At 35.6% G+C, this 23,248-nt stretch overlaps 1 protein-coding gene across 1 annotated transcript; it reads left to right on the plus strand.

Moving 5' to 3' along the window:
• Positions 1–4,397: 4,397 nt before the first annotated feature.
• LOC142335528 (uncharacterized) lies at positions 4,398–13,829 on the plus strand. The gene is made up of 2 exons (XM_075384068.1): positions 4,398–4,984; positions 13,118–13,829. Exons 1-2 carry the CDS (start codon positions 4,438–4,440, stop codon positions 13,471–13,473), a joined length of 903 nt encoding a protein of 300 aa, XP_075240183.1. The 5' UTR covers positions 4,398–4,437; the 3' UTR covers positions 13,474–13,829.
• Positions 13,830–23,248: the final 9,419 nt, after the last annotated feature.

The following is a 23,248-nucleotide window of genomic DNA, read 5'->3' on the forward strand; positions in this document are numbered from 1 at the left end:
TTATACCAATAAGTCCCGTACAATTTCAACAAAGGCAATCTCTTCAGTTACATAAACGAATTAAACGGTAACCGGGTAGAGAGCAAACAAATCTAACTTCAAATCTAACTATCCTAAGTGTTTACGATTTATACATTCTGGAATTATTGGAATCTGGTTTGAAATTTGTCAACTCTAAATTGCCTACGCGGTAGCCTTTATCAGCGTGACGTGAGAGATTGCCTTACTACGAGGAGCGTCTCATCTGGCCTCTTCGAGAGACCACGCCTGAATAAAGCCTCAGATAAGAATTCATTGGCCTGGAGAGGATGCGTTCTGTGGAATTACTTGATAAGTAATGGCTTTATTGTTGATCCTGTTTGTGGATACGTAATATCATTAAAACATTCCATAGATCATCGCAAGGTTTTGTTAATAAAACTGTATTTATTTGATACCTTGTTCTAGTATGTTCAGATTTCTTTCTTTAATTTTTTATACTAGCCTTATCTGTAACTACTGTGGGGCTTCTAGCTTCTGTGGGACTATTGCCCAGAGGAGGTCCCTTTCTGGTGCTTTGGTATTTCTTTCAGAATGCACAAAGTTATGTACAATTTACTGCTTATACAAAGTTGGCGAGATGAACATCGAACTACTTATACAAGACAGCCTAACTGAAAAGTACACAAATTTTCTCATAAATCACGTTGTGGAACAAATCATTCCTGAAGCATCCCTGATCGTCGAGAGATCATCTGTTCTGATTGATCATATAATATGTAAAAAAATATGTTTTTGAGTAGCGAAGCTATTCCAGTTACTATAACCGATTACTACGCCACATCCGTCACCATTTCATAAGAAGTTTGCAGCAATCGACCGAGCTTGTGAAAGCAATTCATTAGCTTTCTCCACAATGAAGCTGATCATAGCAGAAGGTTGCTTGATCTCGAAAACATGTTTCTAATGTAGCCTATTTTTGACATGGAATCTTTCAAAAATGTTTTTGTGTCTGTCATCAAGAGTTACAAAACAATAAAGACAAAAGTTTCTGGTAGGAAAAAGTACCTTTGTTTTATAAAGAAGTTCAGCGAGTAAAAGTAAAAAGAAGAAGTAAATTCGAAAAGTCAAGGAAACATTCAAAATTCCTTCCGGAAATCAAAATGGCCGGGAATGTGGTCAACAGGCTAGTCGCCGATAAGAAACGCCAGTATTATACCAATAAGTCCTGCGTACATTATCAACAAAGGCAATATCTTCAGTTACTTAAACGAATTAACCTGTAACTGGGTAGAGAGCAAACAAATCTAATTTCAAATCTAACTATCCTAAGTGTTTACGATTTATACATTCTGGAATTATTGGAATTTGGTTTGAAATTGGTCAAACCAAAATTGCCTACGCGGTAGCCTTTATCAGCGTGACGTGAGAGATTGCCTTACTACGAGGAGCGTCTCATCTGGCCTCTTCAAGAAACCACGCCTGAATAAAGCCTCAGAAAAAGAATTCGTTGACCTGGAGAGGAGGCGTTCTGTGGAATTACTTGATAAGTAAGGGCCTTATTGTTGATCCTGTTTGCGGATACGAAATATCATTAAAACATTCCATATATGACCGCAAGGTTTTGTTAATAAAAATGTATTTATTCGATACCTTGTTCCAGTATGTTCAGATTTCTTTCTTTATTTTTTTTAAACTAGCCTTATCTGTAACTATTGTGGGGCTTCTAGCTTCTGTGGGACTATTGCCCAGAGGAGGTCCCTTTCTGGTGCTTTGGTATTTCTTTCAGAATGCACAAAATTATGTACAATTTACTGCTTATACAAAGTTGGCGAGATGAACATCGAACTGCTTATACAAGACAGCCTAACTGAAAAGTACACAAAATTTCTCATAAATCACGGTGTGGAACAAATCACTCCTGAAGCAACCCTTATCGGCGAGAGAACATCTGCTCTGATTGATCATATAATATGTAAAAAAAATATGTTTTTGAGTAGCGAAGCTATTCCAGTTACTATAACCGATTACTACGCCACATCCGTCACCATTTCTTAAGAAGTTTGCAGCAATCAACCGAGCTTGTGAAAGCAATTCATTAGCTTTCTCCACAATGAAGATGATCATAGCAGAAGATTGCCTGATCTCGAAAACAGGTGTCTAATGTAGCCTATTTTTGACATGGAATCTTTCAATAATGTTTTTGTGTCTGTCATTAAGAGTTACAAAACAATAAAGACATTAGTTTCTGGTAGGAAAAAGTACCTTTGTTTTATAAAGAAGTTCAGCGTGTAAAAGTAAAAAGAAAAAGTAAATTCGAAAAGTCAAGGAAACATTCAAAATTCCTTCCGGAAATCAAAATGGCCGGGAAAGCGGTCAACAGGCTAGTCGCCAATAAGAAACGCCAGTATTATACCAATAAGTCCTGCGTACAATTTCAACAAAGGCAATCTCTTCAGTTACATAAACGAATTAACCGTTAACCGGGTAGAGAGCAAACAAATCTAACTTCAAATCTATTTATCCTAAGTGTTTACGATTTATACATTCTGGAATTATTGGAATCTGGTTTGAAATTGGTCAACTCTAAATTGCCTACGCGGTAGCTTTTATCAGCGTGACGTGAGAGATTGCCTTACTACGAGGAGCGTCTCATCTGGCCTCTTCGAGAAACCACGCCTGAATAAAGCCTCAGATAAGAATTCATTGGCCTGGAGAGGATGCGTTCTGTGGAATTACTTGATAAGTAATGGCTTTATTGTTGATCCTGTTTGCGGATACGTAATATCATTAAAACATTCCATAGATCATCGCAAGGTTTTGTTAATAAAAATGTATTTATTCGATACCTTGTTCTAGTATGTTCAGATTTCTTTCTTTATTTTTTTATACTAGCCTTATCTGTATTTATTGTGGGGCTTCTAGCTTCTGTGGGACTATTGCCCAGAGGAGGTCCCTTTCTGGTGCTTTGGTATTTCTTTCAGAATGCACAAAGTTATGTACAATTTACTGCTTATACAAAGTTGGCAAGATGAACATCGAACTACTTATACAAGACAGCCTAACTGAAAAGTACACAAATTTTCTCATAAATCACGTTGTGGAACAAATCATTCCTGAAGCATCCCTGATCGGCGAGAGATCATCTGCTCTGATTGATCATATAATATGTAAAAAAATATGTTTTTGAGTAGCGAAGGTATTCCAGTTACTATAACCGATTACTACGCCACATCCGTCACCATTTCATAAGAAGTTTCCAGCAATCGACCGAGCTTGTGAAAGCAATTCATTAGCTTTCTCCACAATGAAGCTGATCATAGCAAAAGGTTGCTTGATCTCGAAAACAGGTGTCTAATGTAGCCTATTTTTGACATGGAATCTTTCAATATTGTTTTTTTGTCTGTCATCAAGAGTTACAAAACAATAAAGACAATAGTTTCTGGTAGGAAAAAGTACCTTTGTTTTATAAAGAAGTTCAGCGAGTAAAAGTAAAAAGAAGAAGTAAATTCGAAAAGTCAAGGAAACATTCAAAATTCCTTCCGGAAATCAAAATGGCCGGGAATGCGGTCAACAGGCTAGTCGCCGATAAGAAACGCCAGTATTATACCAATAAGTCCTGCGTACAATTTCAACAAAGGCAATATCTTCAGTTACATAAACGAATTAACCGGTAACCGGGTAGAGAGCAAACAAATCTAACTATCCTAAGTGTTTACGATTTATACATTCTGGAATTATTGGAATCTGGTTTGAAATTGGTCTGGTTTGAAAACTCTAAATTGCCTGCGCGGTAGCCTTTATCAGCGTGACGTGAGAGATTGCCTTACTACGAGGAGCGTCTCATCTGGCCTCTTCGAGAAACCACGCCTGAATAAAGCCTCAGATGAGAATTCATTGGCCTGGAGAGGATGCGTTCTGTGGAATTACTTGATAAGTAATGGCTTTATTGTTGATCCTGTTTGCGGATACGTAATATCATTAAAACATTCCATAGATCATCGCAAGGTTTTGTTAATAAAAATGTATTTATTCGATACCTTGTTCTAGTATGTTCAGATTTCTTTCTTTATTTTTTTATACTAGCCTTATCTGTAACTATTGTGGGGCTTCTAGCTTCTGTGGGACTATTGACCAGAGGAGGTCCCTTTCTGGTGCTTTGGTATTTCTTTGAGAATGCACAAAGTTATGTACAATGTATATCACCAGAATAAATTTAATTTCTTCTTTTATATGGTTCTTCATGGTATGCAAATACGTTCATGGGTTGTTTTGCCCATTAAAAGTTCGTTATTTGCTTATATGCGGACATTATAATTTCCTTTCTCTTCATTATTTTCGATATAGGTAAACGTAAATTTGAAATTTGTCTAGTCTGAAGTTGAACATTTGATAGCTTCTGGTTTAATGCCAATACCGCATTGTTCAAAGAGTTAATTTAGGCACTTTTCAGATTAGATGCCACCGTCCAGAAAATCGGAACGAGCATCAAGGAACTATAGTTTGAGGCAGCGTCCCGGGGCACAACAAGCTCAAGTTGAAAATACAACAAGCAGAGGGCAGGTTGCGAACACTTTTGATTGCCACCAAAAGAAGAAGAGGCCAAAACGGAAGCGTATATTGAAAAAAGCACATTCAGATTCATGTGGTTTAGAAAATAGCGTTAATTGCGACATACTGGATAGTTTGCACGAATCATCTTCAAATGCAAACACTGATGCAGCTGAAAAAGTGTTAAAAGCGCAGATTTTTCTTTCGACCCTCTCCTGCAATTGGTGCTGCAACACATTTAAGGGAAATTTATCTTCTCACTCACCTGTGCAATTGAAGCCTTGCAATCACCTAGTGTGTTATCGATGCATCAAGTCAATGATGCAGGTGGCTTTCGAAGCGAGTTTGGCATCCTCTTCTATTATCTGCCAAAAGAAAAATTGTACGAGAAAAATCACTCGTCTTTGGATTAACAAAGCCATTATTAGAATTTTGGACGAGTTCATGGAGCAAAGTAAGTGTCGGTTATATCATTTCGATTTTTAACTATCCCCGAGATCTTGTTAAGTTGCGACTGCAAAGGGAGAGGTGTTATCAAGGGTTTCTTCATAAATTATTTATTACACGATTGGCTAATGTTGTTGAAAACAGTCAATCTTGAGTCAAATTCGACCAACCACATTACATTGGCAATTTCAACAGCTGATACTTTTTTTGAGCTGGCATTTAGGCGAAACCGCAAAACAAAAAGCTATCTAGTAGTAGTAGGCTTCGGGATGGGTCCCGTTGTTCGTCACCCACAGATGTCGTATTTAAATAGCATCGCAGCTGCAAAACTTTCATTGTATCCTCCACGTGTATAGTTGAGACTCGGAGTTAAACTTTGGTGCGTACGATTGGATCTATCGTTTTTCGTCAAATTCAGCTCTTAAAAAATTATAGGTAAGCTGGACTCAGGAAAATCATCGATGGAAAATTGCTCAGTGCTTAGTTAAAAATGTACATTTTCCCCCCTTTTTTGTCATAATGAAAACATTAACTGCTCTGTCATAGTTTCAATTTTGCTAGAGATTTAAAGGCTGAAGGGATTATTTGAGATATAGAATTGAACTCCTACCTTTTTTTGTTCAAAAAGCCAAAGAGTATCATATACAGAATAAATTAAAACATCAACTTCAGAGGAATTAAGAAATGGGGATTGCGGACTCCTGTTAATTCGGGAGGACCTGAGCAAATGAAGGCATTTTCTTGAAGAAAAATGGCAAACTACTTCAGTATGCTGTCAAGAAAAATCATGAGTACATCTAAAAACTCAGAAAACAGCAGCTTCAACGGAGCCGAAACCGGAAACGCGTTGGGTAGAGTTTCTGCGAGACATGGCAGACTCGATTGTCGTCCAGCTACTGACACAGCATCATTATCAGCAAAGGAAACCAAATTGAAACAAACAGGATACAAGTTTGGAACGTGAGAACCCTGATGCCATGCGGGAAGCATGCAAACGTGATACACGAGGCCAAAAGAACGAAAATAGGAGTCCTCGGAGTAAAAGAAATGAGATGGAAAAACTCGGGCAAAATTAAAAGTAGGGACTACACCATCATCTCAGGAAGCGAATCGAAATCTGAGTGAGGAATAGCGTTCATCATCTACGAAGAGAAGGCTACATCACTTATGGGTTACTACTCAGTATTCAGATCGTATAGTTGCTGCTTGATTTCAATGTTGGCCAGTCAATCTCTTCGTCATTCAAGCATGCGCACAGGCATCAGATGCCACCGATGATGAATCGAATGATCTCTTGGTTGAACTGTCAGAAACTCTAAGGAATGCTAAAAATGGCGGTATAGTCATAAGTCATAGTGCATTAGGTTATCAAAGTTCATGAGAGCGATTGCTAGCTGATATTAGTATTATGCTGAATAACCTTCAGTTTAGAAGCTGAAGTAAGGTAAGGTTTAAAATCTAACTGAAACTGCACACTAAATTACAATTTTTGGAACTTAGAAAAAAATTTTGTCAATTTCAATCTTTCTGTTTCAATCCCGATGTGCGTCTAGCGCGTCAACAGCGGCTATTTTTCGCCAATCTTCCAGGCATGTTTTGTTTTTCAAAAGAAGTACCGTTTGTTCAAGCGTCCTTTTGGCGTAAATGCGTTTGAGAGAAAAGTTGCACTATTTTTATTGCATTTTTCGTCTAAAAGTGGGCTTTTTTTTCTTAGCGAGTTTTTTGTTCATGCCACGTATTTTTGACTATAAAAAGTTTTTTGTCTGAATGGCCTATACAGATAACCGTATTTAACCTGATTTTTTGTCGATTGAGCTCAATTTTTTGTTTGTTGGAAGCATACTTTTTCATTGACGGCCATCTATATGTAGCCCTCTGCATTGGATAATAGTGATTCTAAGAGGCTTATAATGCGTTTCAAGGGCAAAATCGTTTCGTTTTTCTTGTTAATCTTTTTTTAGCTTTCAATAACTTCATTGATTTGGGGCCTATGAGCGGACTTTTTGGTTATCAGTCTCCATAGCAATAAAACCTTTCATGCATTGATTGCTTCTGTTTTTGTCGTAAGGTAGATTTGTTTCTATAAAATTTGCACCTAGTAAAATGATTTTGGAAATCTTTTCATGTTTGTTTTGATTTTATTTATTAAAGTAAGGTTATATTTGCATCGTGAGGGATTTCAGTTTCGTTTCCTTTATAAATTATTCATTTCTTGTCGATAAAGTTCAATAAAATATATACCATGATAGCAGTTTTAACATTTTTTTTGGCAAAATATTTAAAGTTTCGAGTCCTAGAAATGTTTTTTTATGTTTTATTTTAAAAAGAGGATGTCACTTAATTTTGATGAATCTCCAAAGCTAAATGAGAAAATGTAAATGTTCTTCAACTCAATTTTCAGTATTCAATTTTTCAATTTGTGTTCTGTTTTCTGTTTTTTTTTCTAATTTTCTTTTAACGTCAAAGTTGCCTTTAGGTAACTATTTTTTTTACAATGTGTCCTTAACCTCCACAATCTACCTTTTTTCAATTTTTGTTGATCGTGAATATCAATGCTGGGTTGTGGCTTTAAATTGTATTTTCATTTGCTTTTTCGGTTTTTAATAGCTTTTTCGGTTAGATTTTATTTTGTTTTCAGTTGACTTAACTTAATGCAAGTTTGGGAATTTATTGAGTTTCTATCATAATATTTTTGACTGATGTTTATGACTGAAATGGCTGATTTATTTTCTGTAAAAATGTTTCTAGCTAGGTTTGTAATGAACAATTTTTTGACCTTTGTTTTAAGCTGTTTCCTTAGTTATTTTCCTCACTGAAAGTTGTTTAAGTTTTTACAAAATGTTTTTAGTTACCTTTTTAAAATTAATTGGCCTCATACAAATAATGGTAGTTTTGGGGTGCAAATTGGGTTTTGTTTGGGAATATCCGACTCTTCGAGTCGCTTCCGGAACTCTTTTGACTGTTTTTTTTAGATTTCAAAAGAATGAATTTTATTGGGGCGCTGTCTTTTTCGAAGTCAAATTGAAAAGATGATTTTGGCCATCGCAGCAGAAAATGAAGCGAACAAGCGAATGGTTTTGACGTGGAAAATTTGGTCATTCAAATTTTAAAGTAGAGGGGGAAAGGGTAAAAATGACATTCTCGGAGTTTTTCTACATGGTTTCCTAAGCTATTCATGGTCCATTTTGGGTCTAATTTTTCTGTTTAGTTAGTGAAAATTCTTTGAATTGTAAATCAGGACATGTTGTTTGTTGTTTTTACAATTCATAGAATTTGTTTTGGGGCGCTGTCTTTTTTTAAGATCTGTTCACACATTTTCATGATTTTTGAAGACTAAGAATATTGGTCACGCCGAAATAGGAAGTGGAGCAAAAAAGCGAGTAGTTTTGCGGCGTGAAACTTTTTCACTCTAATTTTAAAGTAGAGTGAGATGACGATGTTTGAACAAAATTTCGTTTTCTGGCTAGTGGTTTTTTGTTCATGTGCGGCAATTTCACTTTGATTTTTACTGTTTTTTCAATTTTTTGGATCGGATTTTTTTCTAAATGGTTTTTGCAATCCATTCATAGTTCATTCCAGGCCTAGTTTTTGTTTGAACTCAATTTCCATTTCTCGCTAGTGGTTTTTTGTTCACATGCGGCATTTTTCTGTTTTTTTTAAATCTGTTTTTTAGGAATGGTTTCCCCAATTCACTCATAGTCCAGTCTAGGTCTAGTTTTTTGTTTAGTCAAGAAAATTCCTTGAATTGTACGTCAAGACTTGTCCTGCTATGTTTTTTTTAATTCGTTTTCTTTGTTTTTAATTATATTTTTTTAATTTCTTTATTCCTTCGTTCATGCAATTTTCGCTAAGTTGCGTGCGTGACGTTGTTTTTTACAATTCAAAGAATTTGAATTGTATTGGGGCGCTGTCTTTTTTTTAAGATCTGTTCACACATGTTCGTTTTTTGAAGTCAAATTGGAGTAGTGATTTTGGTCACGCCGAAACAGGAAATGGAGCGAAAAAGCGAGTGGTTTTGTGGCGTGAATTTTTTTTCGCTCTAATTTTAAAGAGTGAGAAAACTGTGTTTGAACAAAAATTCGTTTTATCGGTAGTGGTTTTTTGTTCACATGCGGCAATTTCACTTTGATTTTTACTGTTTTTTCGATTTTTTTAATCGGATTTTTTTCTAAATGGTTTTTCCAATCCATTCATAGTCCGTTCTAGGTCTAGTTTTTTGTTTAGTCAATGAAAATTCCTTGAATTGTACGTCAAGACTTGTCCTGCTATGTTTTTTTTAATTCGTTTTTTTTTGTTTTTAATTATATTTTTTAAATTTCTTTATTCCTTCGTTCATGCATTTTTCGCTAAGTTGCGTGCGTGACGTTGTTTTTTACAATTCAAAGAATTTGAATTGTATTGGGGCGCTGTCTTTTTTTTAAGATCTGTTCACACATTTTCATGATTTTTGAAGTCAAATTGGAGTAGTGATTTTGGTCACGCCGAAACAGGAAATGGAGCGAAAAAGCGAGTGGTTTTGTGGCGTGAATTTTTTTCGCTCTAATTTTAAAGTAGAGTGAGAAAGCGGTGTTTGAACAAAATTTCGGTTTCTCGGTAGTGGTTTTTTGTTCACATGCGGCAATTTCACTCTGATTTTTACTGTTTTTTCGATTTTTTGGATAGAATTTTTTTCTAAATGGTTTTGCCAAGCCAATCACAGCTCATTCTAGACCTAGTTTTTTGTTTGAATTTATTTATCATTTCTCGCTAGTGGTTTTTTTTGGTTCACATGCGGCATTTTGACATTGATTTTTTTTTTATTTTTTATCTTATTTTTTTCTAAAATGGTTTTCTCAATTCACTCATAGTCCATTCTAGGTCTAGTTTTTCTGTTTAGTCAATGAAAATTCTTTAAATTGTACGTCAGGACTTGTCCTGCTATGTTTTACAATTCAAAGAATTTGAATTGTATTGGGGCGCTGTATTTTTTTTTTAAGATCTGTTCACACATTTTCATGATTTTTGAAGTCATATTGGAGTAGTGATTTTGGTCACGCCGAAACAGGAAGTGGAGCGAAAAAGCGAGTGGTTTTGCGGCTCGAAATTTTTTCGCTCTAAATTTAAAGTAGAGTGAGAAAACTGTGTTTGAACAAAAATTCGTTTTATCGGTAGTGGTTTTTTGTTCACATGCGGCAATTTCACTTTGATTTTTACTGTTTTTTCGATTTTTTTAATCGGATTTTTTTCTAAATGGTTTTTCCAATCCATTCATAGTCCGTTCTAGGTCTAGTTTTTTGTTTAGTCAATGAAAATTCCTTGAATTGTACGTCAAGACTTGTCCTGCTATGTTTTTTTTAATTCGTTTTTTTTGTTTTTAATTATATTTTTTAAATTTCTTTATTCCTTCGTTCATGCATTTTTCGCTAAGTTGCGTGCGTGACGTTGTTTTTTACAATTCAAAGAATTTGAATTGTATTGGGGCGCTGTCTTTTTTTTAAGATCTGTTCACACATTTTCATGATTTTTGAAGTCATATTGGAGTAGTGATTTTGGTCACGCCGAAACAGGAAGTGGAGCGAAAAAGCGAGTGGTTTTGCGGCTCGAAATTTTTTCGCTCTAAATTTAAAGTAGAGTGAGAAAACGGGGTTTGAACAAAAATTCGTTTTCTCGCTAGTGGTTTTTTGTTCACATGCGGCAATTTCACTTTGATTTTTACTGTTTTTTCGATTTTTTGGATCGGATATTTTTCTAAATGGTTTTTCCAATCCATTCATAGTCCGTTCTAGGTCTAGTTTTCTGTTTAGTCAATGAAAATTCTTCGAATTGTACGTCAGGACTTGTCCTGCTATGTTTTTTTACTTAGTAACGCGAGTTTTAAAGTAGAGTGAGATGACGATGTTTGAACAAAATTTCGCTTTCTGGCTAGTGGTTTTTTGTTCATGTGCGGCAATTTCACTTTGATTTTTACTGTTTTTTCAATTTTTTGGATCGGATTTTTTTCTAAATGGTTTTTGCAATCCATTCGTAGTTCATTCCAGGCCTAGTTTTTGTTTGAACCCAATTTCCATTTCTCGCTAGTGGTTTTTTGTTCACATGCGGCATTTTTCTGTTTTTTTTAAATCTGTTTTTTAGGAATGGTTTCCCCAATTCACTCATAGTCCAGTCTAGGTCTAGTTTTTTGTTTAATCAAGAAAATTCCTTGAATTGTACGTCAAGACTTGTCCTGCTATGTTTTTTTTAATTCGTTTTCTTTGTTTTTAATTATAATTTTTTAATTTCTTTATTCCTTCGTTCATGCAATTTTCGCTAAGTTGCGTGCGTGACGTTGTTTTTTACAATTCAAAGAATTTGAATTGTATTGGGGCGCTGTCTTTTTTTTAAGATCTGTTCACACATGTTCGTTTTTTGAAGTCAAATTGGAGTAGTGATTTTGGTCACGCCGAAACAGGAAATGGAGCGAAAAAGCGAGTGGTTTTGTGGCGTGAATTTTTTTTCGCTCTAATTTTAAAGAGTGAGAAAACGGTGTTTGAGCAAAAATTCGTTTTATCGGTAGTGGTTTTTTGTTCACATGCGGCAATTTCACTTTGATTTTTACTGTTTTTTCGATTTTTTTAATCGGATTTTTTTCTAAATGGTTTTTCCAATCCATTCATAGTCCGTTCTAGGTCTAGTTTTTTGTTTAGTCAATGAAAATTCCTTGAATTGTACGTCAAGACTTGTCCTGCTATGTTTTTTTTAATTCGTTTTTTTTGTTTTTAATTATATTTTTTAAATTTCTTTATTCCTTCGTTCATGCATTTTTCGCTAAGTTGCGTGCGTGACGTTGTTTTTTACAATTCAAAGAATTTGAATTGTATTGGGGCGCTGTCTTTTTTTTAAGATCTGTTCACACATTTTCATGATTTTTGAAGTCATATTGGAGTAGTGATTTTGGTCACGCCGAAACAGGAAGTGGAGCGAAAAAGCGAGTGGTTTTGCGGCTCGAAATTTTTTCGCTCTAAATTTAAAGTAGAGTGAGAAAACGGGGTTTGAACAAAAATTCGTTTTCTCGCTAGTGGTTTTTTGTTCACATGCGGCAATTTCACTTTGATTTTTACTGTTTTTTCGATTTTTTGGATCGGATATTTTTCTAAATGGTTTTTCCAATCCATTCATAGTCCGTTCTAGGTCTAGTTTTCTGTTTAGTCAATGAAAATTCTTCGAATTGTACGTCAGGACTTGTCCTGCTATGTTTTTTTACTTAGTAACGCGAGTTTTTTTTCATTTGCGTGATTAAGTTTTTGGTCACACATGACTTACCTCGCTCTCAAAAATCACTTTGTTAACTTTCAAAACGACTTTTTTTCTTTGATTCAAGGAGATAAAATGCAGTGCGTTTGTAGTTTAATGGAAGGTTTTTTTAAGAGCAGCTTTTAGAACATCTAGATTCCTAGTCATAATATAACATCTCAGAGATTAATAAAAAGAAGAGGAGTTCTTTTTCTGTACGGAAAGCTGCAGATCTACAAATCTGGTCTTATTAAATGTGTAGTTGAACGTAAATGAGTCAGATAAACGTAATTAATTGCTCTCGAACGAAGTTTGAAGTAATTATTGTAAACGTGCTGGTCTTCTTAGGACTCGAAGAGGAATTTTGCGGTTCAATAGCTTTTTAGCTGAAGCGAGTTTGTTCATGGCCTTTAGTTTTGACGTTTGTTTTCGAACGTTGACTTCTGTTTTAAAACCTTGATCTCTGTTTTTAAACTATCACTACCGCTTAGTTACTAATACATATTGATTAGTTACTTCTCGTAATGTTCTAGGTCGTAAGGTCATTGTGAGAAATTTTCTTCCCATAACATGTTTATTTTATATCCCAATTAAAGAACCCGCCACCTACCTACACTCCCACCTATCTACTGCTAACCTTAACTCTTCTCCAGCCCCTCCCCCCGCCTGATTCACTTCAATTTTTTATTGCTTCTTGTGGTATATAATAACCTCTAATGACGTCATTTGAAGCCCGCCTTGGTGAATTTAGTTATCCCCCCCACCACCGACTGAAGCAGGCTGCAATAGATTCGCGCTCCCAGTAGACGTTGTTCGAGATCAATTTTTCCGACGTTAGTCGGTTATGTTTTTTATGTTACTCATTGTAGCGAATGTGGTTGATTTTGTTCAGAAGTCGACCATTTTACGTGCAATGAGCAGAGCGGCCAACTGTCACAAGTGGAAGAGAAGCGTTTCAGACTTCTTACAGACTTAAACATATCAAAGAAATCTATCGCGACCTTCAACCAAATCAGCCAAGAAGCTGACGGAGGAAGGAAAAACTCGACCAATAGCACCAGCTGTCATCAATCCTATCCTACCGATCATCAATCAGAGAGAATAAACTTTGAGGATAGAGAACAGCAGGGCGAAACTAGCCGCTCTTTCGGGGAAGCGGTGGCTAATGGACTCATAGCTCGGATTAGACGCAATGCTTTTGGCTCTTTCATGGAGAACTTGGACTTTTTCAGTAGCAATAGCAATTGAAGACTTTGGTCCCATCAATATCTTATGAGCGACTACTTGTCCTTTGCTAAAGATTTAAATTTTGATTGGAATTAATCAAAATCGATTTAATTTTGCGAGTACCTCTTTTCTAAAGTTGCCCAAGAAGTCGCTCAATATTCACGTGAGAATAATGATGTTTATGTTGTATATGTTCGTTCTAATGGCCTTGTTCAATAGTGACCGTCAGCTGTTATCTGAGAGATATAACGATGTTCTTGTTTTATCTGTGTGCCCTTTTGTATTTTATTTGTAAGCCTGTATTCTAAGTACCTTTTACGTATTCTTAGCTTCTGGAAATTAGTCTTGAACTAAGTCAAAATAAAATTTCAACTTTTTTATCCTTGATATAAGATGCTGATTTGAGAGAAGAAATGAGAGTGTGAAATGAATTTGTCAATAAGGTCTATAATTCGAGCTCTGCTAATATGCAGGTCAGCTATGTTCCTGGTGCTTTCGCATAAAAAGTTCGATAGGTATGTGACCAAACATTTTAAGCTAAGTTGTTTTAATTTTTTCAATAATAGCTGAGTGCAGCTATTGTTGGCCTTCTTTTGATTTTGTATTACGACTAGAATAGGAGTGTTGGTGGTGGGTCGTTTTAATCGATAATTTTTATGACGTGTGTTTGAATAGGAAATGCGGCACGTGAAATAGTTGTTTAGGTCAAATTGTTGAACAGCTTTTGAGAGAAATGGTATGAGTGTTTTGAGGGAGAGCGAGAAAGGTGTAAAAAATTTTCGCTAAGGGAGAGAAGTTTTTTTTCACGGCACCATTTCATTAGAAGTTTTTTTTCACGGCACCCCGTGAAACTCCCAGTAACACTTTTTTGTCCCCCCCCCCCCCCCCCCTTAATACTGGTTTCTAAATTGTTTGCTCTATCAAATTACTTTCTGTAAGCTGCAATATCAACTTCCGAATTATTGAGTCCAACTTCTGACCATTTGTGATTTAAAATGGGCGTTTTGTGGTAATTGCATACTTTTTTGAAACTTATTGGAAGAGTTTGATACCTTTGTGAGCTTCCGACCTGTATTAGTGGTTATCTGGCCAAAGACTTGCTGTGACCGAATGGCTTGCATGTTTCTAATGTTTTGTGTTGCCACGAGATTTATTTTTGTTGGTTTTGTCGAATCTTTAACTTCAGATTTTTAAGGGAAACGTGAGAAAATTGTTCTTTTTGGCGCATCTCTAAATTCAGAAGATAAACAGTTTTGTGAGAAAAACTAGAGCAAAGTTTTCGGTTTTCTTTTTTGCTTGAGCAAAAGTGGTTACTATAATTAGATTGCTTATGCTTAAGTATCAGTGTTCACAGCCAGTAGGCTCATTTGTTTTTTTTACTTCTCTAGTTTTGAGATTTTCTTTAACTTGACTACTAGTGTTGAGAGTGAACAATTTTCAAAGTTTTCCGTTCATATAAAAGATCTGGTCTAGGATTTCTTTTAATTTGATAGAGAAAAAGGTTCGGTATTTTGCCTTAACGATTCATTGTCGGTTTTTTGTCGTTACTATGTCGCTACTGCTAGAATTCGATTTTAAATACGTTTTTTCTTCTATAATTTGAATAGGCAGTGATTTTCTTGATTTGTGTAGAGTGAGAAGTCGAGGTTGTCAAATCTGGCTTGATTTGCCTGTGCTTTGTTAAATTTTTAAATTATAATCCAACGTTAGATTGTAAGTTGTTGTTCTTCTAGCTGTCGCAAAGAGCTGCAGTTCGCAGGTTACTTCTGGCCCTTTTTGATAGAAATAATAAATTTGTTTTCAGAACCAAAAATTCAAGCTACGAATACTTAAACCAATTTTGAGTATAAAGCGTCGTACTGAATGAATGCTAGGAGGCAACTTGTCTGTTTCAACACCGTTACAGAGCTATTCAAAATTAGATTGTATGTCCGAAGTTCATTTAGTTTCTCATACTGAGACCATTCAATAGGAACTGGAAAAAAGGGGGTTTAATAAGCCAATTTTAGGCTCCAACCGTCTAAATGTTTTAAACTTAAAAATGGATTTTTTCTTTTTAAAGAAAAACACTTTTCTATCGAGCATACTACCAATACAAGTTTCCAAAAAACCGGAATCGATTAGGTAATTGTCCAGAAAGTAGTGTAGCAGTTTTTTTCAAATCCTTTTCTTTGCAGATTCTCAAACTTTTTATTAGATCAAAGTCAAGAGTGCATAGGCTATTGTAGAGTATTCTCAATTGAACTGAGATTAGTTTTCGTTTCTTGCGAGTTAATTTTTCTATGAGAGGCATTGTTTTGACTCTCGAAAGATATGTCGATTTCCTTGTCAGTTATAAACGAGCTAATAGATTCAGTAGGATGTTCTCTGATTACTTTTGATAAAAGTTTCAGAAATTCGTACACGTGTAGCTGAGATATTGATGGAATTTTGTTCTTTGATCTACAACACGAACTTTTTATGTTTTGGGAACCCAAAAACTATCCTGATTAGGAAATTTTGTTGATATTGTATTATTTCAAGAACGCTTTTGTTTGCCTTGCCATATATTAGAACTCTCATAAATTGTTGGGTCCTAACAGAAGTTTTTTTAATATTTGGTGTCAGTTTGTTACTTTCTAGCCAGCTGGAAATCAATTTCAGATAATTTGTATGTTCAGTTTGCTCATATTTGCCAAATATGTCTGTGTCATCTGCGTATAACAAAATATTATTGTGCTTTGGTATGTCTACGATATCGTTTATATATATATATTAGAAACAGAAGTGGTCCTAATACTGATCCTTGAGGGGCTCCGCACTCAATTCTTTTAGTTGAGGAAGATTCTCCTTTATTCGAACGAATTGTTTGCGATCTTTAAGATAAGACTTAATTAACTCCTCGATTTTGCCACTCAAACCATATTTGGACATTTGTCTAGCAAAATGCTGTGGTCAACAGTATCAAATGCTTTTGAGAGGTCAAGCAAGGTACAATGAGCCAGAACGTTTTTCTCCCGTAATCTCCGAATGTCATCCGGCATTTCTGTTATAGCAGCGACCGTTGATCTCTTACTCAGAAACCAAATTGTTTTCTGAAGAGAATTTTTTTCTTCAGAAGAAATGACATCAGTCTTCGTTTAATAATTTTTTCAATATTTTTGCCAAAGTGGTACTAAAGAAATTGGTCTGTAATTGTTAGGCTCATTTGGATCTCCGTCGATGAAAATTGGCACAAATTTTGAAACTTTTAGACTTTCGGGATAATGTGATTCATCTATGATTTTGTTGAAAATATCTGTGAGGTATTATGACTGGTACAATAATGACTCTTAGAAAATGGTTTGTTAAACCCATATAATCGGAACTTTTTCCCAACAAGTTGCTTTATTTCGAACTTCGCTTCGTCGTTTTGGACCGGCTTCAAAACAAAAGAATCAACAACCCGATTAATCATATTCCCAATATATGGTTTCTCAATTTTCCTTGCAACTGAGGGTCCAATATTTACAAAAAAATTTTTGCGTGTTTTGGAGTCAATTATGTTTGTGATTTCTGATTTTCTTTTTGTATTCGGATGGCAAATTTGATTGATACGTATAAAAACTTTTGCCGTTGGAATCATTTTGTTTATCAAAATATTCTTTGTAGTTCTTTTTGGCGTTTCTGACTAATGTTTTTTTGTTGTTCTGTAAGTTGTATTGGTTTTTTTTTACTTTTTGTGACATGGACTGCAAAAAAAATATTCCAAAGACGTTGTTTCTTGGAACAAGCATTTTCAACTTCGTTGTTAATCCAGTTTTGTCATTTTTGATTTCGATAATTTTTTTTGGAGTTATGAGATCCAGAGTTTCATTGATAATTTTCTCGAGATTGCGAATTCCTTCCTCCGCTGTGCATAACTTAAAAAAGTCGCTTTTGACCTAAGTTCGATTTACAGTTCAACATTAACTCCAGAACGTTAGTAAACCTGTTGAGAGCATTCCAGTCTCTCTGTTTTTCTTTTTCATCTTCTCCTATGGTGTTGTTTTGGTTATCGTTAAGGTCACTTACTTTAAAATAAACTCCATAATGGTCTGACACCTTTGTTTTCAGTACCCCTGTTTCACATTCAAAATTTGAGAAGAAAACATCTAGAGTTGAGATGCTTCTGATTGTTTTTCTCTTTGTGTGCTCGTTTTCCTTTAATTTTAGGAATAGGTTCAGGGAGCCGATTTCCCTCAGAAAAATTTTTTTTCTTGTGATTTTTCGAGAAATCTATATTTAAGTCGCAGCATAAAATGTAATTGGTTTTTAGTCCCATGATAAAAAGATGTTCCAAAAGAAAATTTTAGAATGTTAATATATCTGTTTGTGGTGCCTTGTACACAATCGTTACTTCAAAACACTGATTTTTTGAAACGTAATTTGCCGTTAAAACTTTTATATCATTGCTTGCAGAGGTGTTTATTGTTGTTAATTGATATTCTTTGCTCTCAAGCAGAGCTACTCCTCCGCCCCTTTTATTTGGTCGGTTGCACATAACATTATTCTGGAAATTTTTGTTGCAGAACAATTGGTAGTTCGAGTAAACTTTCAACCAGGTCTCTCTTAGTGCCAGCAAAGGTGGCATTATTTGGTTGGCCTCAGAAGTTGCTATAAGTTCATCATAGTTTCCACCAAATGATCTTCTGTTCTGCAAGAAAAGCAGCATGGCTACAGCTCCTCTATCTATTAAGCGCTCTGATGGCATGGTTTGTTTTTTGAGTTCTTCCTTATAAGTTTTTATTATTGTTTTGATTACCTAATTACTTTTTTCTACTAAAGTTGGGCTTTCTTGGCGTAAAGTTGCAGATTGCCCACTTATAAAATTTTTTAACAGAAGAAAGTTTTAACAAATTATGGTTTAAACAAGGAAAAATTTTTCATGACAAAAACTTGTTTTTGTTTATTCAGCGTTTTAGTCGCCGAAAACGTGTAATTTAGCTAACTACCGAACTAAAAAATAAAATCTTCAAGTTCTCAACAGTTTTTTCTCTACTAGTGTCAGCGGACAGTCGCTTCCACTAGAGAAAAAACCATTGCAGTTTATGATTGGTATCTAATGATTCCTTAATGTTGGCGGAGTTGCCTGGAATCTATTTGGTTATTTTTGATCAATAATGAATTTTAAATAATTTTAAGGAGTGTTGTTTTGTTTTTGATTTTTCCCCATAGTTTCATTGATTTTCAAATTTTAGTTCTGTTGTAAATAATGTTTTGTTGTAATTTTATAGTTTTCAAAATAATAGGTTGCTTTTTACAACTTTGTGAGCATTAATATCTCAACACTAGGGAGTCACATTAGACCATTGCAAGCATTAGTTGTCAACTACAAGGTTTTTTTTAAATATTTTCTTTGATATAAATATATGGACTAAAATTCGTTTGAGAGTGAAAGGGTTAGTGTTTTTAAATTTTTGTTTTGCTTATAATGGAATACAATTGCAATTGTAATTAATAGCTCTCAAACGAAGTTTGTAGCAATTATTTTAGTCCTGTCAATTTTTTTGCTCTTCGCTCGACCAATTTTTTTCGCTTGACCAACATACAGGTAGCGCCCAGCGAGCATCAAGTTTCATTAGGGGCCCCCTAGCCGCTTTAAGTAGTCCTTCATGCGCTTAGTGTGGTGAAGCTACTGGGAAGGCCCTAATTTAATGTCAAAGGGCCCCCACATAAGCCCCCTCCCCCCTCATTTCAACCCCCCCAATTCCGGCCCCTGCACCTTTTTCAAGCAGTAAGGGCCCCGTGCAGCCAAAGACACCCTCCCGCTGTTGCGCCCCGTGCTGCGCTCACCTCACGCCACTTCAATCAAGTTAAAGCTAGTCTCAGCAAACCGTGGCTAGCTACTGAGAAAGCCAACTGCTCGCCGGTCGATTGAGAGCAGTTCGCCCGACGTTAGTCGGTTTTATTTTAATAATTGCGTCAAGAATTTTATTACGACTATATAACGACACAATCAATTCAAATCTCCTTTTTGTTAACTCGTTCATGCAGTTCCAACTGAATTGCGTGCGTGATGTTGTTTTTCACTCTGGAAAATTTTGGAATGTTTATATATCCGTTTGTGGAGCCTTGTACACAATCGTTACTACAAACCACTGATTTTTTCAAACGCAGTTTGCCGTTAAAACTTGTATATCATTGCTTCTCAACACTTGTATATCATTAATATCTCAACATTAGGGAGTCACATTAGAACACAACAAGCATTAGTTGTCAACTACAAGGTTTTTTTAAAATATTTCCATTGACTAAAATTTGACGTTATTTTTCCATTGATATGGACTAAGATTTGTCAAGAGTTTGAGAGTGAAAAGGTTAGTGTTTTTATTTTTTTTTGTTTTCCTGATGTGTTGCTACTAATGGAATACAATTGCAATTCTTAATTGTATATCATTGCTTGCAGAGGTCTTTATTGTTGTTAATTGCCATTCTTTGCTCTCAAGCAGAGCTACTCCTTCGCCCCTTTTTTGGTCGTTGCACATATTATTTTGTAAGTTTTCATTGCAGAACAACTGGTGGTTCGAGTAATCTTTCAACCAGGTCTCTTTAGTGCCAGCAAAAGTGGCATTATTTGGTTGGCCTCAAAAGTTGCTTTAAGTTCATCATAGTTTCCACCAAATGATCTTATGTTCTGCAAGAAAAGCAACATGGCTACAGCTCCTCTATCTATTAAGCGCTCTGATGGCTTGATTTGTTTTTTGAGTTCTTCCTTATTAAAAGTTTTTATTATTGTTTTGATTACCTAATTTTTTTTTCTAATAAAGTTGGGCTTTCTTGGCGTAAAGTTGCAGATTGCCCACTTATAAACTTTTTTTAACAGAAAAAAGTTTTAACAAAATTATGTCCTTCATGCGCTTAGTGTGGTGAAGCTACTGGGAAGGCCGTAATTTAATGTTAAAAAGGCCCCCACGTCAGCCCCTCCCCCCTCATTTTCACCCCCCCCCCTCACTCCCCGCCCCTGCACCTTGTTCATGCAGTAAGGGCCCCGTGCAGCCAAAGACACCCTCTCACTGTTGCGCCCTGTGCTGAGCTCACCTCACGCCACTTCAATCAACTTAAAGCTAGTCTCAATAAACCTTGGCTAGCTACTGAGAAAGCCAACTGCTCGCCGGTCGATTCAGAGCAGTTCGCCCGACGTTAGTCGGATATATTTTAATATTTTTGTCAAGAATTTTGTTACGACCATATGAAATCACAATCAATTCAAATCTGCTTTTTGTTAATTCGTTCATGAAATTCCAACTGAATTGCGTCGTCAAGAATTTTATTACGACTATATAACGACACAATCAATTCAAATCTTCTTTTTGTTAACTCGTTCATGCAGTTCCAACTGAATTGCGTGCGTGATGTTGTTTTTCACTCTGGAAAATTTTGGAATGTTTATATATCCGTTTGTGGAGCCTTGTACACAATCGTTACTACAAACCACTGATTTTTTCAAACGCAGTTTGCCGTTAAAACTTGTATATCATTGCTTCTCAACACTTGTATATCATTAATATCTCAACATTAGGGAGTCACATTAGAACACAACAAGCATTAGTTGTCAACTACAAGGTTTTTTTAAATATTTCCATTGACTAAAATTTGACGTTATTTTTCCATTGATATGGACTAAGATTTGTCAAGAGTTTGAGAGTGAAAAGGTTAGTGTTTTTATTTTTTTGTTTTCCTGATGTGTTGCTACTAATGGAATACAATTGCAATTGCAATTAATTGCTCTTAAACGAAGTTTGTAGCAATTATTTTAGTCCTGTCAATTTTTTTGCTCTTTGCTTGACCAATTTTTTTGCTTGACCAACATAAAGTTAGCGCCCAGCGGGCATCAGGTTTCATTACGGGCTCCGTAGCCGCTTTTAGTAGTCCTTCATGCACTTAGTGTGGTGAAGCTACTGGGAAGGCTGTAATTTAATGTTAAAAGGCCCCCACATCAGCCCCCTCCCCCCTCATATCACCCCCCCATCCCCACCCCTGCACCTTGTTCAGGCAGTAAGGGCCCCGTGCAGCCAGAGACACCCTCTCACTGTTGCGCCCCGTGCTGCGCTCACCTCACGCCTCTTCGATCAAGTTAAATCTAGTCTCAGTAAACCGTGGCTAGCTACTGAAAAAGCCAACTGCTCGCCGGTCGATTGAGAGCAGTTCGCCCGACGTTAGTCGGTTATATTTTAATGTTTTCGTCAAAAATTTTGTTACGACCATATGACATCACAATGAACTAAAATCTGCTTTTTGTTAATTCGTTCATGCAATTCCAACTGAATTGCGTGCGTGACGTTATTTTTCTTTCTGGAGTGAGGTTTTTGTTTCTTCGCGTGATTAAGTTTTTGGTCACGCGTGACATATCTCTCAAAATTGACTTCTTCACTCTGAAACTGACTTTTCTGTACTATAAATCAAAAGTGTAAGGTCATTTGAGTGCGTGTCACTCTAATTGAAGGTTATTTGATAGCAGTTGACTGAAGCAGCAATAACTCGAACAGATTCTTAATCAAAATATAACATCTCAGCATTTAATAGAGATTTTTCTTTTCGTTTTGTTTCTTTTGTTATCTTTTGAGACTTAAGATCTACGACGCTTTTGCGGCTTTTTTCCGGCTGTCTACCAGCTTTGCTCCTACTACTTGTCTTCCAGATTTTATTTGCTTGTTTTTTTGGGGAGATACAAAGGTAGTACCAATAAAAAGTCTTGGAAAACTGGGTAGATTAATGAAGAGACAAATTCAATTTGAGAAAAATGAAGCTCAAAAGTTTTCACTTCAAAGCCAATTCTGCCATAAACCTTATTTGGTTCTCTTTAGCTCTCTGGGAAGTTTTTGGCTTAAATTTGCAATGACAAAAAGTGGTCAATATTTTTTTTGGTATGATTGTAAATGTATTTTACAATAGTTCTCTTATCTCAAAAAAAAGAAATAGTTTTTTAATCAAATATTGGTGGGAAATGCTAAAAGGAAATCTATGTAAAAGGAGTTAAAAATGTATCATTTTTTCCAGTCTCAGGTTTTGGCTTACCATTAGAGAGCTGTAAAACGAGGAACAGCTTTAGATTTGCAGATAATTGAGTTTGACTGAGCTCTTATAAACTGCACAACCTTATTAATGTTTAACTGCCCTCGAACGAAGTTTGATGCGGTTATTGTAAACGTGTTTTTTAAAATGTAAAGTTACAATTTGACTATTTTCTTCTGGAACATTTTTTCTATTTCACTTCTTTATTGAGCTTTTCACTTTGGACTGTCTGGACTATTTGTTAATTTGAACTGTGCGCCTTTAGAAATTATGTTTGTTGGTAAAATAAAAACGATTATGAGTGATGATGGTTTATAGTCCGTGTAGCGTAGAGGTTGTTGTCCTTGACTCTTATCCAAGTACATGTTAGAGTATAGTTCTGGGAAGCCTAAGGCAATTAGAGCTCAAAGCCGAGGGCGCTTGCGCCCGAGGCAGAGCTCGAACTGACAAAGGCTTCCCAGAACTATTTTCTAACTTATTTAGACTCCAATCTCGCTGTTCAAAACTCAGAGAGAATTCAATTAAAATTTGTAGTATCGTTGCCATTCTCGTGCAGCGAATCAATCGAACAGTTGAATAACCGTTCAACCCAAATAATATTTTTTTTCTGAATTCCTTGATATTATTAAAGGAGCGAATGATTCGCAGAGGACGTCAGCCGTCGCTGTTGTGTCACTCTGATTGTCAGTCTTGGTTTTTAGAAAAATGAGCAATTTATAAAAATGTTTCTTTATATTGACTCAATTATAGACCTTAAAAAAAGTCTTCTTTGCCGAAGTTGTTT

The sequence above is a fragment of the Convolutriloba macropyga genome, chromosome 2, assembly GCF_964194025.1.
Source record: "Convolutriloba macropyga chromosome 2, txConMacr16.3, whole genome shotgun sequence".
In the NCBI taxonomy this organism is placed as follows: Eukaryota; Metazoa; Xenacoelomorpha; order Acoela; family Convolutidae; genus Convolutriloba; species Convolutriloba macropyga.